The 15,462-nt window shown below is 31.9% G+C and overlaps 3 protein-coding genes across 4 annotated transcripts; all 3 read right to left on the bottom strand.

Moving 5' to 3' along the window:
• Nucleotides 1–437: 437 nt before the first annotated feature.
• LOC123911660 (ATP-dependent Clp protease adapter protein CLPS1, chloroplastic-like) lies at nucleotides 438–4,473 on the bottom strand. The gene is made up of 3 exons (XM_045963129.1): nucleotides 4,306–4,473; nucleotides 1,438–1,588; nucleotides 438–860 (listed from the first exon to the last, which is right to left on the bottom strand). Exons 1-3 carry the CDS (start codon nucleotides 4,424–4,426, stop codon nucleotides 599–601), a joined length of 534 nt encoding a protein of 177 aa, XP_045819085.1. The 5' UTR covers nucleotides 4,427–4,473; the 3' UTR covers nucleotides 438–598.
• A 63-nt stretch (nucleotides 4,474–4,536) lies between these two features.
• On the bottom strand, nucleotides 4,537–5,268 carry LOC123904476. The gene has a single exon (XM_045954138.1). It carries the CDS (start codon nucleotides 5,266–5,268, stop codon nucleotides 4,537–4,539), a length of 732 nt encoding a protein of 243 aa, XP_045810094.1.
• A 4,024-nt stretch (nucleotides 5,269–9,292) lies between these two features.
• Nucleotides 9,293–13,920, bottom strand: LOC123911659 (lysine histidine transporter-like 6). 2 transcript variants are annotated; one of them, XM_045963127.1, is made up of 7 exons: nucleotides 13,582–13,920; nucleotides 13,258–13,397; nucleotides 12,640–13,023; nucleotides 10,527–11,026; nucleotides 9,928–10,019; nucleotides 9,771–9,839; nucleotides 9,293–9,617 (listed from the first exon to the last, which is right to left on the bottom strand). In XM_045963127.1, the coding sequence occupies exons 1-7, from the start codon at nucleotides 13,615–13,617 to the stop codon at nucleotides 9,519–9,521; spliced, it is 1,320 nt and encodes a 439-aa protein (XP_045819083.1). In that variant the 5' UTR covers nucleotides 13,618–13,920; the 3' UTR covers nucleotides 9,293–9,518. The 2 variants fall into 2 exon arrangements, with proteins under 2 accessions (XP_045819083.1, XP_045819084.1); XM_045963128.1 differs by having other exon boundaries at nucleotides 13,585–13,917.
• Between the last annotated feature and the right edge of the window lie 1,542 nt (nucleotides 13,921–15,462).

The following is a 15,462-nucleotide window of genomic DNA, read 5'->3' as shown; positions in this document are numbered from 1 at the left end:
CTAACGTATCATTTTTAATGCAATTTCAGCTTCTAAACAAAATAAATATATTATTTATTCTATATTTTACAAACAGTTTTACGAACTGTTAACATAAAATGATATTTTCCTTCAAAAAAAACATAAAATGATATTTGTAATAAACCCGTGTTAATAGCACGGATGTCTTAAATTCATAAAGATAACTTGACAGGAAAGGTGTTCACATATATAGGGATCATTAACCAGCTAAATAAGTTTAGGAAAATGCTAAACAGTGCCCTCGGGGCACTAGTTAAGAATACAAATATAGAAGTTTTATCTCGTAAATTGTGCATTCAATGTTTTAATGATGTGAAAAGTTATTCTCTCTCATCATTAACTTTATCATTTGTTTCCTTTTTTAGTATGCTTAACTAGTGCCCGTGCCCCAGGGGCACTGTTTAGCATGACCCATGAGTTTATATGTTATTTATTCATATTCATAATCAAAGTTCCTTGTCTTCATCATAAGATAATCAAGTTTTACACATGTTATGTCTGTTTTTTTTTTTAGGGGAAATTATGTACACACCCGATATTTCCTATCTCACCCGAAGGTTTAAACTGAAAGATGTGATCAACAACCACCACCTGCAGGTTCAATTGAACTGAGTAAACCATTGCCTCTAAGTTGCATGCAATGATCTTCAGCATCAGCTTGAGCACAGATAATCACTACTGACATTCCATTGTGGTGAGCTTCTTGCATGATGTTAACCGCATTATCAAGGGTCATTCCAGGGATCACCTTCATAAGTACTTGGACGACATACTCCCGTTTATTATAGTCGTCATTGTGTAATATTACACGATATGGCGGTGCTGTTTTCCGTGATTTCCTGCACATCTTAGAAATGCCAGAATCAAATATTTTTTCTTTACTCTACAAAGAAAGAAATAGTTGAATATCCTATACAAATTAACCAATCAGCAGAACAAAACAACACAGCATCTAAACCACTACAATGGATCTCCAAATTATATTTTCTAAATGACTAAACAAATTATTTTGAAGTAAAAAAGTGAAAAGGGGAAAAAAAAGGGTTCCGAGTTTAAATCTTACCATCGCTATTCTTCCACAAGATACTATTTAAGTATTTAGATGTTTAGGCTGCCTTTCACTACATGTGATGTGACGACATACCTTGAATTCTTATCACTATTAGTAGGACCCTATTGAAAAATTATCACAAATTTCACATATTTTTAATAAGTTAAGAGAATAGAGGACATCAAAGGATCTTTAGGCATGCCAACTAGGTTGGCACATACAATAACAAATATCTTCAAATATTAATGGTTAATAGACACATTGTAATTATTGAGGTTTCTCTAATAACATTCAGAACGACAAATATTCTTAGAGTGGTTAGAAAATCTTAAGTTGATGATCAACAATCAAAACTTTCTGCTTACTTCAAATCAAATTCAGATTCCCGGCCTGGGGTGGCTTTTTCAATAATTGGCTTTTCCAGGATTCCTCCCCCTTTACCAGATCCTTTTGTTAATACAGCCATGGGAACACACAGATTGGAGCATGGGCCCTTACAAAAAGAATATTTGTCCCCTGTTATGCAAATGCTCCATAAGTAAGTACTATATGCTTAGCATGAGACAAGGTTTTATGGAGACATGAAATTTCAATCACAATACATAAATTGAGAAACAAATGAGATAAAATATAAATCGGAAAAAGAAAAACCCAATATAACATTCATAGTAAGCACTATCAGTGAATACTTTTTTAAGTCATTATGGATACATAAGAACAAATAAAAGAATATCCGAACCTACACAGATGAAAATGAAGGTTCATGAAATATGTAATAGTGTACACAAGGAAGTTTTAAATATGCCAACTACATAGTAAGTACCCTGTCAAATTTTGATAAATGTTGTAATAGATCATTTCATCTAGATGCAATAATTTAATATAAATTTACTTTATGGATATATCTCATACTTAACAAAATGAATGCATTTAAATAATCTATTATATTTTTATTCTGATGTGAACTATGGATCAATATGAGATTTGTTCATATCAAGAGTATTCACTATAAAATTATTGCATGGTATACAAAATTTGTTGAGATAAGAAATGAAATGGTATCTTTGTAGCATCCTCACAATTTGAGAGTTCAGTTGAATATAAGTTTATGGCGGCTATTAATAATAATTAGTGGGCGTGTATATTTTTTACTCTCGAGAAACTGATAAATTACACATAAAATGGTAAGTAGAGAAAAAGAAAGAAAAAAAAACCCAAAACGAACCTCAATAAATTTAGGTTGTAACCAAACCAACAAAGTTCAATACAAACAGGACTATTGTTAACAGTATTCAATAACTTCAACAGAATTTAGCATCCACAAAATCCATTATTAGATCAACATCAAGATAGTAAAATGCTTATTAATAGAGATATAATTAATTGTCCATATGAGCATAGCTCAGTTGGTAGGAACATTGCAATATGCAAGGACCGGCGTTCGAACCCGAGATTTTCCACTTATTCCTTTAAGGGGTGAAATTCCGGCTACTAGGCTACTTGACCAAAAAATGAGATATAATTAGTTAGAGATTAGTAATTAATGTTAGTTTGTTAGCCTATACAACAGCTTGATATAATCACTTAACTCATTCTACTACAATTTATATTTTAATTCTTTGTATGTTCTATCTTCCATGACTTCTACCAAGTTTTGCAATATAGTATTAGAGTCATGGCACCCACCTTGAACATTATGCATTCCATGTTTGTTTCTAACCTTCATTGTATTCATTTTTCAATTTCTCAAGAAATTTTGCCAACTTTTCGTTCTCCGATCTTATGTTCAGTATTTTTGCTCCTATTTCAGATTTCATTTTTTTGACTTTTATCAGGTCTATCAATCTATCAGTCTTTATTGTAAAATGTTCTAAAGCAATTACCAATTTTTCGTGCTTGTTCTCTTTAAGTCACTTTCTATATCATCCATCTTTTCATGTGCATTCAGTACAAGGGTTGTTCCTCTTCTATAATGTGGTGGGTGTGAATCCTATTGGAATTGTTGAGAAGCCTTTGTTATGCGGTTAAACATGTTTGCTTTTGTTATGTGATTAAATCTTGAGGTATGGTTTCTACTCGATGGTTAAGTAGCTACCTCTATTGGTTTATTCTGACAGTTTTGGCTTTTGCTTTAAGGTTGTTAAGCATTTTTCATTGTCTTTCTGCTTATGCTAAGTGATTAAACTTAGAGGTATAGTTTCTAATTGGTATTTAAGCTTTTATCGTATGACTTTTATGACTTTAACTTCTGCTTTGTGTAGTGTTTAAGGTTTTTTTTAATATCCTTTTTCAGACGATGTACTTTTGGCATTTGCCTTTGAATATCTCTTAGATTTCTTTTGTTTGTACTTGTACTGTTCATCTCAAGCTAGAAGTGGTGTGAACACCTTCCAGCTCGCCGGGAGTTATTAGCTTTTAGAAAAGGCCTGATGTAATCCCTTAACTGATTCTAACACAATTTATATTTTTTCAGTCTTTGTATTTTCTCTCTAACAATTCGAACAAACTGCTATTTTGTACGATCCGCGATTAACAACACTGCTCAAAACTTTGCCAAAACCAAACAATTCTTAAACTCACTAATAGCAGCTTGATGCAAAAACATCAATTCACTCAAAACATTTCAGCCATTCCTGATAAAATAGCACAACATCATTAGGTAGGAAAGTCATTATACTTGGGGAAATTGATCACATTGTTTTTTGGGTGTAAACCAGGTATCCTCTGCGCGTTGTCGGACCCAAATGGGTAGCAGAGAGTTTTAATGTTGTTGTATGCCCAAACAAGGGATCAAACTCATGACCTTGGTTAAGCTAGAAGAGACCATGCCATCTGATCTAAGCGCTATTGGGTAAAATTTACTATCTCATTTAGTTCAGCATGGAAAATCAAAATCTATCTGATCATTTAACTGCTTGAAACAAATAAAATAAGTAAAATAGCTTAAAATTAGCAAGAATAACAGTAACTAACTTCAGAGATCATGCTGAAAACACCAATATTCAATGAATTGCAGTTTGTGAACTACTTCTGATAGCTATAATACTCCTACTGGTCCCTAATTCAACAAATTACTTGATGATAACCAAACCCTAGTTTCCCTAAATATGAGAAACCCTAAAGGAAATGCAAAATTAATTTAAAAAAGAAAGAAATTGATTGATATCGGAAGTTGAAGATATTATGAAGTGCAAAGAAATCGAAATCTCAGAGAGAGTGAGAGAGAGAGAGACCTGATATGAAGAGGTGGTTGGGAGAGAGGCCGATGCTCCGACAAATCGCAGTCTTCATCTCTCCTGTTTGTTTATATTGATTGATAATTGATGATGATCTTCTCTTCTGCGTTTTGTTCATTCACTCACTCACCAAAAAATATTAGAGTGGAGAAAAATAAAAATGAAAAAAACAAAGAAAAAGCCAACAAGGGATCACTCCCTAATAAACTCTACACCCCAAGCATCATCTCAGAGTGGCTTAACTAGATCTCTGGGAGGAGTAGGAACATTCACCAATGGCGAGTCAGAGTTAGCACCTAATTTAGCCAACACATCAGCACACGCATTTCCCTCACGAAGAGTATGAGTAAGAATCACCTCCCAATCATTAGCTAGCAGCTTTCGAATACAACAAATCTCATTCGCTAAACGATGATGTGCTGTAACCCCTTCCTTAATTAAATTAACAGAGAGTAATGAATCGGAGCAGCAAAGCACCTTACGGAAATCACGTTCCCAACACAGCTTCAAACCGTACCATATCGCTATAATCTCGGCAAAAAGAATATTCTGCATCGTAGCAGACCCGTAGAAACCCCAAATATACTCGTCATCTCTGTTCCGTAACAGTCCACCATATCCTGCAACATTAGTCGAACCCAATAAACTCCCATCCACATTAAGGCATACAAAACCTTCTGCTGGTCGAGACCACGACACTCGTTGCTGAGTCATAGTAGACGTCGAGACTGCTGGCATTAAACTAAAAGCATCAGAGCTAGCATTAACTATAGAGTGAATTTTTGATACGCTAGTGTAAGTGCTTTCACGGTGCTTGTTGAAAATGAAGTCATTTCTCGCACACCAAACTATCCATAATGTAACAAAGACAATGTTTCCATATCTTTTACCCAACAGTTTACACCATGTCAAAAGATCAACACCCTGAATAGTAGAAGAGACGCTATGCAAGCCACACATATTCCAAATAGCGACCGAATCACCACAAAGAAACAGACAATGATCGATTGTTTCGGAAGATAAAGAGCAACGATGACAAAAGGTCTGAAGTACATGATGAAATACAAAAGCAAGTATTTTCGTTATATCGTATCCACAGAGACTAGTGTGATATCAAACGTTGATTTGCAATTTCCATGATTTTAAGTGCGGGTTTTTGTAAGATTTGTTTTGAAAACATAAAAGTGCGATTGGATAAAAGGATTTTTAAACTTTCGGATAATAAAAAGTTGTCGGAACTAGATTCATTATCTCGTTAGCATGTATCAATCAACCTCACTATATATATTTCATTTACCAATCATTATTATCACATATCACACATCGAACGTATCCGTGTCCGGATTACGCCGTGAAATCTATTATCTCTATCAACGTTCGATGTCTCGAATCATTAATCGACATAATAGCATTAAGATCTGATATTTGACGTGATTATTAAACTTGACATCTATGTCTAAACATTGAAGTTTAATAAGTGATTATCTTTTACTCGTGATTCAAACAATATATGTCTATGTCGTTCAAATCTTTTAGAAATAGACGATTAAAACAAGATAACACTTATAATGATTGATAAAGAAAACATATATATTAAGATTAAATTGACTACATGTTCACAAAATAACTACATCTAATCCCAACAACAAAGGAATTTAGCTAGACATGATAAAAGTAAACTTACAAGAACAAGGGATGAAGAACATCTCTTGATTTCTCAAGTAAAATGATGAATCCACCTTCAAGAACTCTAAAAACTAATGTTACTTCTGTTTATCAACTATTACAAAAACTATATCTAAGAAAATGGCTTCTGAGCTCTATTTATAGATTTTCAGGACAGTGGAGTTCGCTAAGCGAAATGACGTTCGCTGAGCGAACTAGTTACTTAAGCAAGGGGTTTCTTGACACGTAGCAAAAGGCTTGACTCATCACTTTGTTCGCCGATGCTCGCTATGTCTCGCTAACAGACCCTTCCTCCCGGGTTGTGCTCGCCATCTCTCGCTATCTTTCGCTGAGCGAACGTTTAGTTTGCTATCCTGCTCGCTGAATCTCGCTGAAGCTCGCCATGGACCCTTAACCCACTGGTTTAGTTCGCTGTAGCTCGCTATGGCTTCGCTGAGCGAAGGCTTCAAAACCTGCTTTTCTAGCCATTCCTAACAAAAATGCCTTGGGATCAATTCCTCTTTGATTTAATGTTATATTTACACCAAAAGGGGTTTTAATCAAGATTTCTTCATAAAAGTATTGGTAAGTGCTCATAATTCATGATACAATATAACTAAAATTGGGCACTTATCAGTACACACCTACCGATGGTGAAGCATTACTTTCGTTGGGATAGATTCATGCACCAATTGCCATATAAAAAATTGAATATTAGCCGGGAGATGTAATCTCCAAATCCATTGCCAACCGGTGAGATTATTACAAGGAGAGGGCTCCAAAAGCCAGCAATAAGCATCCTTAGCATGGTAGATGCCAGAGCTAGAATCATGCCAAGTTATGGTATATTACGAAATATTATAAACTACATTGAAAGTGTTACTTGTATATTCACTATCTAACAAAATTTGACTAAACTTTAGTCAATTTTTTTTTTTACTAAACTTAATTTGACTAAACACTCAACTTGCAAGTAACAAATACATAAACAAATACTAAAGTTTAGTAAAAATAAGAGCTTTCTGAATAAGAGTTTTGATCTATTTTGTTTTTATTTTGTCAAAAAAGAAAAAATAAAGATTGGAAACTAGTGGACCAGTATAATGACACGTGTATATATACAACTAATCTTTTAAAAATAATATGTTATTTTAATTAAAAAATAATAATCTGTTATTTTTTTAAAGGCAAATGCTAATATATTACGAAATATAATAGACTACATTGAAAATGTTACTTGTATATTCACTAATTATCTAACAAAATTTGACTAAACTTTAGTCAATTTTTTTTTACTAAACTTAATTTGACTAAACACTCCGCTTGCAAGTAACAAATACATAAACAAATACTAAAGTTTAGTAAAAATAAGAGCTTTCTGAATAAGAGTTTTGATCTATTTTGTTTTTATTTTGTCGAAAAAAAAAATAATGATTGGAAACTAGTGGACCAGTATAATGACACATGTATATATACAACTAAATCTTCTTTTAAAAATAATCTGTTATTTTAATTAAAAAATAATAATCTGTTATTTTTTAAAGGCAAATGCTAACGAGTGCCTCAGACACTATTTAAAATTTTAAATAATTAGTTTTTTTTATTGAATTTTTATGGGAATATGTCAACATATTGAAAATTGTAGAAGTGCAAAGAAAATAATACTTTTTTTATTACAACCATAGAAGTGCAAAGAAAAGAACAACTACTAAAATTATTGATTATAACTATGTCTTGAGAGGGCTCAAATTAACCGTAGAAAAGTATGTGTCAAAGAACATCCTAAATTAACAAGAAAATCTACTCACTTTCTACTTTCTAGCCATCTTGATGGGTATTGCTGCAATGTTTGTGTAGACATCAACTTAAAGTTTTTGAGGAATATCAGGTTTTATGCACCTTATATATAAGATGAACATGTAAAATTATGTAACTTTTATATATGAAATGTTAGCCGGTTAAGTAGTTAATGCAATTTTTTACTTAAGTAAAGAACAACATAAAATCTTGAAAATTTCGTGTATAGAAGGTGTTATCTAGTTTAATAGCGAATGTAGTTCTCTAAGTAGCAAATACTCCCACCGCACCAAATTATATGTTACTTTGAGAAAAAAAAATTGTACCAAATTATAAGTCACTTTACATTAAATTCTTAGGTGAATCATCACCTAAGCATTAATGATTAGGCACAACCAATCATATAATTAGAAATAATTAAAATATTTAAAAAAATTATAAATAATTAATAGTGTAGTAATTAATAAAACCAAATCTCTTTAACCAAAAAAAAAAATTAACAAAATCAAATCTTTATAAATAAGGAAAGGAAAAAAAATTACATGTGCACTTTATATTTTTATAAAGATTTATTTATAGGTGAATTCTTAAGAAAACTCATACGCTAATCATATTGTTTTTTTTTATACTAAGCTTTCTTTTTATTTTTTATTTTTTTTACTAATAAGCTAATTCAATTAGTTTATAATTTATATTTTATATTTGACCTAAAAAATAGTTTATATTTTATCATTACTTTCTCTCATTTTATTCCTATTATCTTACTTTAAAATAATTAAATATTAATTAAATATTTTTTATGGCACTTTATATTAATAAGATAATTCAACGGTTAATTTTACTAAATAATGCAAATTGAATTATCTAGCCTATCAGCTATAAGCTACATTATAATTTATATAATATAAGTTTGTTTATCAATTATTCATTATTTCTTTATCAAACAAATTCATAATAATAGTTTGGACAGTCCCTAAGTTTCCAAAAAGTATAAAAATAATAATGAATAAAAATAAGGTAAATTCTTTGGTACCCAACTTATATTGCTGGACACCGCTATTCCATATGCAAAATTCTTTGAAATATGAATTATGTAAATATAAATTAGTATCAAAATATGATATGACATTATACTTAACACGTATTCAACAGTATATTAAGTATCAAAGTGTTCACATAAAAGTAATTTATACAAAGAAATTAAAAATAAAAAACAAAAAGAGAGAGCTTAGTAGGAACAAAAAAATATATATGTGCAATTAGAAAAAAAATTAATAAAGTACACATCACATGTTTCTTGATAACTCTTTTTTTCCCCTTATTTATGGAGATTTGTTTTTAATTACTACTCTATTAATTATTTATAATTATTTAATATATTAATGAGTTGTAATTATTTAATTGGTTGTGCCTAATCATTAATGCTTAGGTGAGGACTCACCTAAGAATTTCTCAAGGTTCATTGGTTTGTGTATTTTTTTCCAAATTGTTCCTTATAAAAAGAACCGGAGGAAGTATGTTATAAAATAAATAATGTGTTATATTCGTTAAATAATATGACAATATATTATTAGATATAGTGTACAACAATTAAACTCTTGATTCATTCACTCGATTAACATGACATAATAAGAAAGAAGGCTATTGAAATGGCTTGCTAGTCCCTCCTACATTCCTAATTAACTCTAATAATTTGCAAGGTGACACACATATTATATAGATATTGCAATGACATAATATAATATAGTTTAGGTGTAGAAGCTATAAGTTGAGGAATCAGCAATGATATTCCTGAAGCCACCAACCGTGGATGCCAGCATAATGCATACGCCAATGTATATTGCAGCCTGAAAAAACACACAAATTGAGGGTCAAGAACGAAAGTTCGGGGCTAAAAAACGATCAAATACCGTCTTAGTCTCATCCATAAATGATGTTGACTAGCGACGTCAATACTTGTCTTATCATGTGGATACACAAGTTAATTTCAAAATTCTTACCCAATTGATGAACCAGTTGATGCTAAATCTCTTTGGTTTCTTGATTATTAGCCACATTATACTAGGAAGCTGAAAATATTGATGCATCAGACCAGATTAATTAATGATTGATCTTCCATGTTTTGAATAAATAAATTCTTGCATGAAAGAGACTTACAAAATATGAAGTTGGAGCAAAACCAAATCCACCAAAGAAGCCAAGAAGATCGCCGAAGAAAGGGAATGTAACCCCAATAAAAAGCGTAAACGCTGCAAAAAATTAACAAGATGAAAAAGAAGATAGCATGAATGATTTTGGACTATAAAGCACAGATACAGAAACCGTATATCACACGAATACTGACATATCAACACCGATAATAATTTAAATAAATTATAGTATTCAATGTAAATTATATGTGTCAGTGTCGGACACATCGACACTCAGACACATCGACACTGGAACACGCCTAATTCAAAAGGCGTTCGTGCTTCGTAGGTTTTGGATATATTATGTATGTATATATCTATCACTCTCGCCGACCTACAATAGAAGATAGCATGAATGGTTTTGGACTAAAAAGCACAGATACAAACACTATACACGACACAAACACTGACATATCGACACCGATAATAAATTAAGAAAATTACATAATTCAGTGTGATTATATGTGTCGGTGTCAGACACATCGACATTGGAGCACGCCTAGTCCAAAAAGTGTTTGTGCTTGATAGATTTTGGATATATTATATACGTATGTATCTATCACTGACCTACAAAAGAAGATCTAGCAACAAGTCTGAGAGGCAATCCAGGAGGGAAATTCCATCTTTTGATCATCATCCTCTCAATCAAATCAAAAACAGGCATAGCATAAACCTGATAACTTCCAACAACATGAATGAATACCATCAAGTTAGCTGAAGCAATGAGCCAAGCAGGTCTTTCAAGTGACATTAGAACATTATCATCAACATCTCTTCCAAATGCCCAATATCCAATAAGTGCAACTGGAAAATAGCATATTGCATTTATCACATAGGCACCAATAGCACCTTTCCACATTGGTATTTTTGAAGGTTTTTCAGGTGTTGATGGAATTGTTGCTTGAATTTCAAGTGCTACTGCATGGCCAGCAAATGCAAATGAAATTTGACCAAGTGCATTGAAGATTCTGAATATTAAGTCACTTGTGCTTGTTTCTTTGTATAAATAGCTCACATTCTCAACTCTACCTCTGGCTAAGCATGCCACCCATGCTATAGTTGAATAGCTGCATTGACAAGAGAGTATTAGTTATTATAACGCAGCACTGACACTTCAGGTTAGAATGCGTGTCTTAAGTACACTTCGCAATGTCAAACACTCTTTTGACACACCTTAAATTGATTTGATTCTCATTAGTTTTTTTTATAGTAGATGGATGAATTGAAAGCAAAACACGCAGTTCCGTTGTTCATTGTTTGTCTTGGAAAAAAATTTATGAAAAGAAAATTGTTCAAATTTAATAACTTTTAGTATTTTTTTGTGCTTGTGTGTCATGCTGAGCAAAACTTTGGACATTACCTTTTGTATGTTGTGATACAATTGAATGCATATGTTAAATTTTTGTATATTGATAGTGTATACTAATTCAACTATTTATCTCATCATATAGTTTTAGAGAATAATTTGTAAACAAATAATATCAATTATCATATGATATATTGATATTAGTACTATCAATTATATTTTACTTTAATAATTGATTCGACCCATGAAGCAAAAAGGACTTTTTCTGCCAAAAGCAGAATTTTAAAGCTTAGCATTGTGTGACTCTGCTTCAACGAATATACAAACATAACATCAATGGTGAATTTATTGATACCTTTCAACCTAGAGTTAGTGAGTGCCTTTACAAAATTATGAGTTCATGGGTCAGTTCTTTATGCTTTTCACACAGGAAGAATCCAAACAATACTTTTCCCGATAATCCACTATTTTTTTTTGGATCTGAAAAGTGAAGCTAGCTCCAATTAAATATACTCGTATTTTCAAAATAACAGTAACACCGTAATTATTGTATTGTATTAACAAGCTTACCGTTAATTTAAACTAATAATTTTTTTTTTTGGGTTAAATTGTATTTTTGGTCACCTAACTTTTACAAACTTGCGATTTTTTTCATGAGTTTAATTGATATGCACCGATGGTGTAAAATAGTTTTACACCATCGTCCAATAAACAACCATTATTTTGCCATGTCATATCAAGAAAGTGGGGTGATGTGGCGGAAAACATGGTTGGTATTGGTTGACAGTGTAAAATTATTTTACACCGTCGGTGCATATCAATTAAATCCTTTTTTCATTTAACTTTTAAAATATTACTTCTGACCCTAACCGTCGGAAACTTGTAATTTTGTCCCCCTAACTTTAGCCCAATTTGCAAAAGGATGACTCTCCACTGATTTTGACCAAGTCAATGTACACATGACAAGTGACTCACATGTGCATGTTTTGTCACGTGGACAATGATTCACAGTTATTCATGCCATGTTAGCATGGCTTGCTACATATGCTAACGTGGCATGTGAATCATTGTCAAAGTGACAAGACATAAGATGTGATATATGAGTCACTTGTCATGTGACTTAACTTCCTAAGGGGTTCAAAATTGCAAGTTAATCTAATTTTTTTTGGTGGGTTATCATGATATAAGTTTCTACCAGCGTAGTTTAGTGATGACATGTGAGTTCTCTTCTCCGAACTGAATTCTTTCTATATATATGTAGGAGCCATAAATCAAATCCCCAATCACCGGCTTAAAGAGTTTAAAATCTTTATTCAGTTGTATCAATTCATTGTAATAATAAATCTATATTAGTATTGAAGAAGAATTATGTACCTTAATGACATGACAGCTGCTGCTAAAGAAACAGAGGCAACAGAATTGAAATTGGGAAGCTGAGATAGAAAGAAATGAATGCCACCAAAAATCAAAATCCAGTAAGACTGTTTGAGTTGTGTGCAATTGATGCATGCAATCTCCATAAACTTCTTTAGACACTTTCCTCCAATTACCATGTAAACAATATTACACCCAATTTGAACAATTAGTTGCTGTGGTAGCACAATCCATGGTCCAAGTTTTGGTCCAAAAGCATGTTTACCAAGATCAACATAACGATCGAAACGAGTACCCGGAACACACTCATGGAGCTGAATCATTTGCCACATTGTGTTTAAGGTTAGACTCCATGATAACAACAACATCAAAGTCCCCGGAATCCTGCCAAGAAAGTAAATTCGTCACTTTATAGTGTTTCGATCCTTTAGAGTTGTTTGTTTCAATTCTGAACCGACTAACATTTGGCATATGAGTTGAACCGACATTAAGATACATCCGTAATGAACTAACATTTCTCGATTTAATCAGTTGAACCGACTAACCAGTTTGATTGTATTTTCAAAACATTAAGATAGATAAAAAACCATAGTATATGTTGCATTGTATTTGAATTACCATCCTAGATATGCCATGGCATAGGGAAGGCTGAGAACACCTGCACCTATCATGGCTGTCACAGTGTGGAAAGTTGAATACCACCATTTGGCATTGCGAGACTTGCCATTGTCCACCCATTTTTGCTCTGACTCTACTTCCTGTAAGTGTATAAATATGCAAGAAAAAATTTCAATATTTTTTCTTTTGATTTATTCATCTAAATATTTAGTAACAAAATTTGTGACTAAGTTTTATATATTTTAATTTTTGTCACTAATTTTAAAAAAATAGGATTGAAAAATTAAACAATATAAAGTAAAGAAACTTGATTGAAAGGCTTACCACCTTAGAAGGGGGAGAAGAAGTAGCTGAAACCATTTTTGAATAACTTAGAAAGCAAAGCAGAGCTGAGAAAAAATACCCTCTTGAATTTTGGAGCTATAGTAAAAAATGTTTAATGTATTAATGATGAAAATACAAGAATAGTATGGTTGCCACTTTTGCACTAAAATGTTCTGCTCAAGAAGATAGGAGTCTGACTGATAACCCAACATGCAACAACTAAATGTGTGTGTATCTAGTTCAAATTCAGACTACTTACATTATAACAAACTAATAATAACTTGTAGAATAATGTTTTACTTTATAAATTACTTTTGCTATAAGATAATAACTTGGAGAATGATTATCATGATGGAACATCATTTAATAATGACTCAGTAGGACAGTAACCGTATATTTCTAAATGGGTAAACAATTTAATAATGACTTTATAAATAAGAATGTATGGCGAAAAATTGGTAAAGGTGAACTCGAGAGAGCTTAGATGAGATGACACGAGTCTCTTTTAGCTTAACCAATGTTCTGGGTTCGATATCTGATTTGGGCATGCAACAGCGTTGAAACTCTTAGGAAGAGTTTGTCACCTATTTAAATCCACAAAGTTCGAGTGATTAGTCTCTACAATTACAAGCAGAGGATATCCGACTTACACTAAAAAAATTGGTAAGAGTCAATTTGGTTTATGATGTTGAGATCTAACAAGTGTGAGAAAAAGTCTCAAATTGGTTGGAAGAGTTGAAGTAAAACACTTTATAAGTGAGAGGAACCATGAACCTAATGTATTAAGGTTTTGAGTGAAGATATAGTGTTAGAGTCACTTATAAGATTGCTCAATGACCAATATAACACTCGAATCCAGTGAAGCTCCCCCTCCGACCCAACATATGAATGTGTGAAGCCAAGTCACTAGTAGTTGAATGTAACAAAATTATAGAAACATACCTATATGTATATTTTGGTTATCTGGTGTATCTTTTAGTTAGTTAGTTTACTTAGAAAATGTATTTTTTTTTTTATCAATTTAGTTCATAAAACTATTAACAAATAAGACATCATATGACGAAGTTTCATTTTAATTTGGAAATCAAAATGACTCTTTATCTATTTTTTTGACGCAGGCTCTTCACCTGTTTTAAAATCACTAATTAGTGTCATTTTCACATCCAACACTGCTGCTCTAGAAATTTGTACTCACATTTTAGATCTAATATATTCCCATATGATATCATATTTACCTTTATATGTGGGACACTAAGAAACTTCCTACTTTTATTTAGTGGGTAGGTTAAGTGGTTTGATGAGGACTCAAGAGATTAACATGTAACTATGTAAGCCTTATGTAACAAATGATATCATAAAAAGCTTCAATGGTCAGGGAGTAACGGAATAATATTTCCTTTGTATTTTTACATATTATAATGATTCAAGTTGCATGAGGCTGAATCAATTTCAGCATTCTCTCTAAGCATTAATAGGCTTCCAAAATTGAGGTAAACTGGACAATTTCAAGACCAACAACGGTTGAAATGTGTCTACAATTGTCAGATAGATATACGAGATTAAAACAAGAGATTGTGAGTTACTATTGATAAGGTGAGATGAATAGTTCAACTGGTCGAACTAAGGGTTAAAATGAGTTAGAGGTTCAGGAATAAGTCCTTGTAGGAATTGAATTACCCGTAAATAGTATGATATCCTCCTTATAGTTATAGTAAGGTACTGAGGGAATACTATCCATACATTTCTCTTAAAAACAAATATATATAATAATATGCATAGTTTCATTTCTAATCAAAACAAGTTGATAAAAAAGTTCTAATAAGTTTAAAAGACTATTTTATATTTAATAACTAATTATATTTAAGTAATTTTTTTATATCT

The sequence above is a fragment of the Trifolium pratense genome, linkage group LG2, assembly GCF_020283565.1.
Source record: "Trifolium pratense cultivar HEN17-A07 linkage group LG2, ARS_RC_1.1, whole genome shotgun sequence".
In the NCBI taxonomy this organism is placed as follows: Eukaryota; Viridiplantae; Streptophyta; class Magnoliopsida; order Fabales; family Fabaceae; genus Trifolium; species Trifolium pratense.
The sequence above is the reverse complement of the archived record's forward strand: the minus strand, read 5'-3'. Positions and strand labels throughout refer to the sequence as shown.

What these genes read in the sequence shown, in the direction of transcription:
- LOC123904476 (XM_045954138.1), bottom strand. Translation starts at nt 5,268, where the DNA reads ATGTGTGGCTTGCATAGCGTCTCTTCTACTATTCAGGGTGTTGATCTT.
- LOC123911659 (XM_045963127.1), bottom strand. Translation starts at nt 13,617, where the DNA reads ATGGTTTCAGCTACTTCTTCTCCCCCTTCTAAGGTG. An exon ending in GCAGCTGTCATGTCATTAAG is followed by an intron (nt 11,027 to 12,639) that starts GTACATAATTCT and finishes TTGTCAATGCAG; the next exon opens with CTATTCAACTATAGCATGGG. An exon ending in TCAACTGGTTCATCAATTGG is followed by an intron (nt 9,618 to 9,770) that starts GTAAGAATTTTG and finishes GTGTTTTTTCAG; the next exon opens with GCTGCAATATACATTGGCGT.
- LOC123911660 (XM_045963129.1), bottom strand. Translation starts at nt 4,426, where the DNA reads ATGAACAAAACGCAGAAGAGAAGATCATCATCAATTATCAATCAATAT. An exon ending in CAACCACCTCTTCATATCAG is followed by an intron (nt 1,589 to 4,305) that starts GTCTCTCTCTCT and finishes TTTGCATAACAG; the next exon opens with GGGACAAATATTCTTTTTGT. An exon ending in GAATCTGAATTTGATTTGAA is followed by an intron (nt 861 to 1,437) that starts GTAAGCAGAAAG and finishes TAAGATGTGCAG; the next exon opens with GAAATCACGGAAAACAGCAC.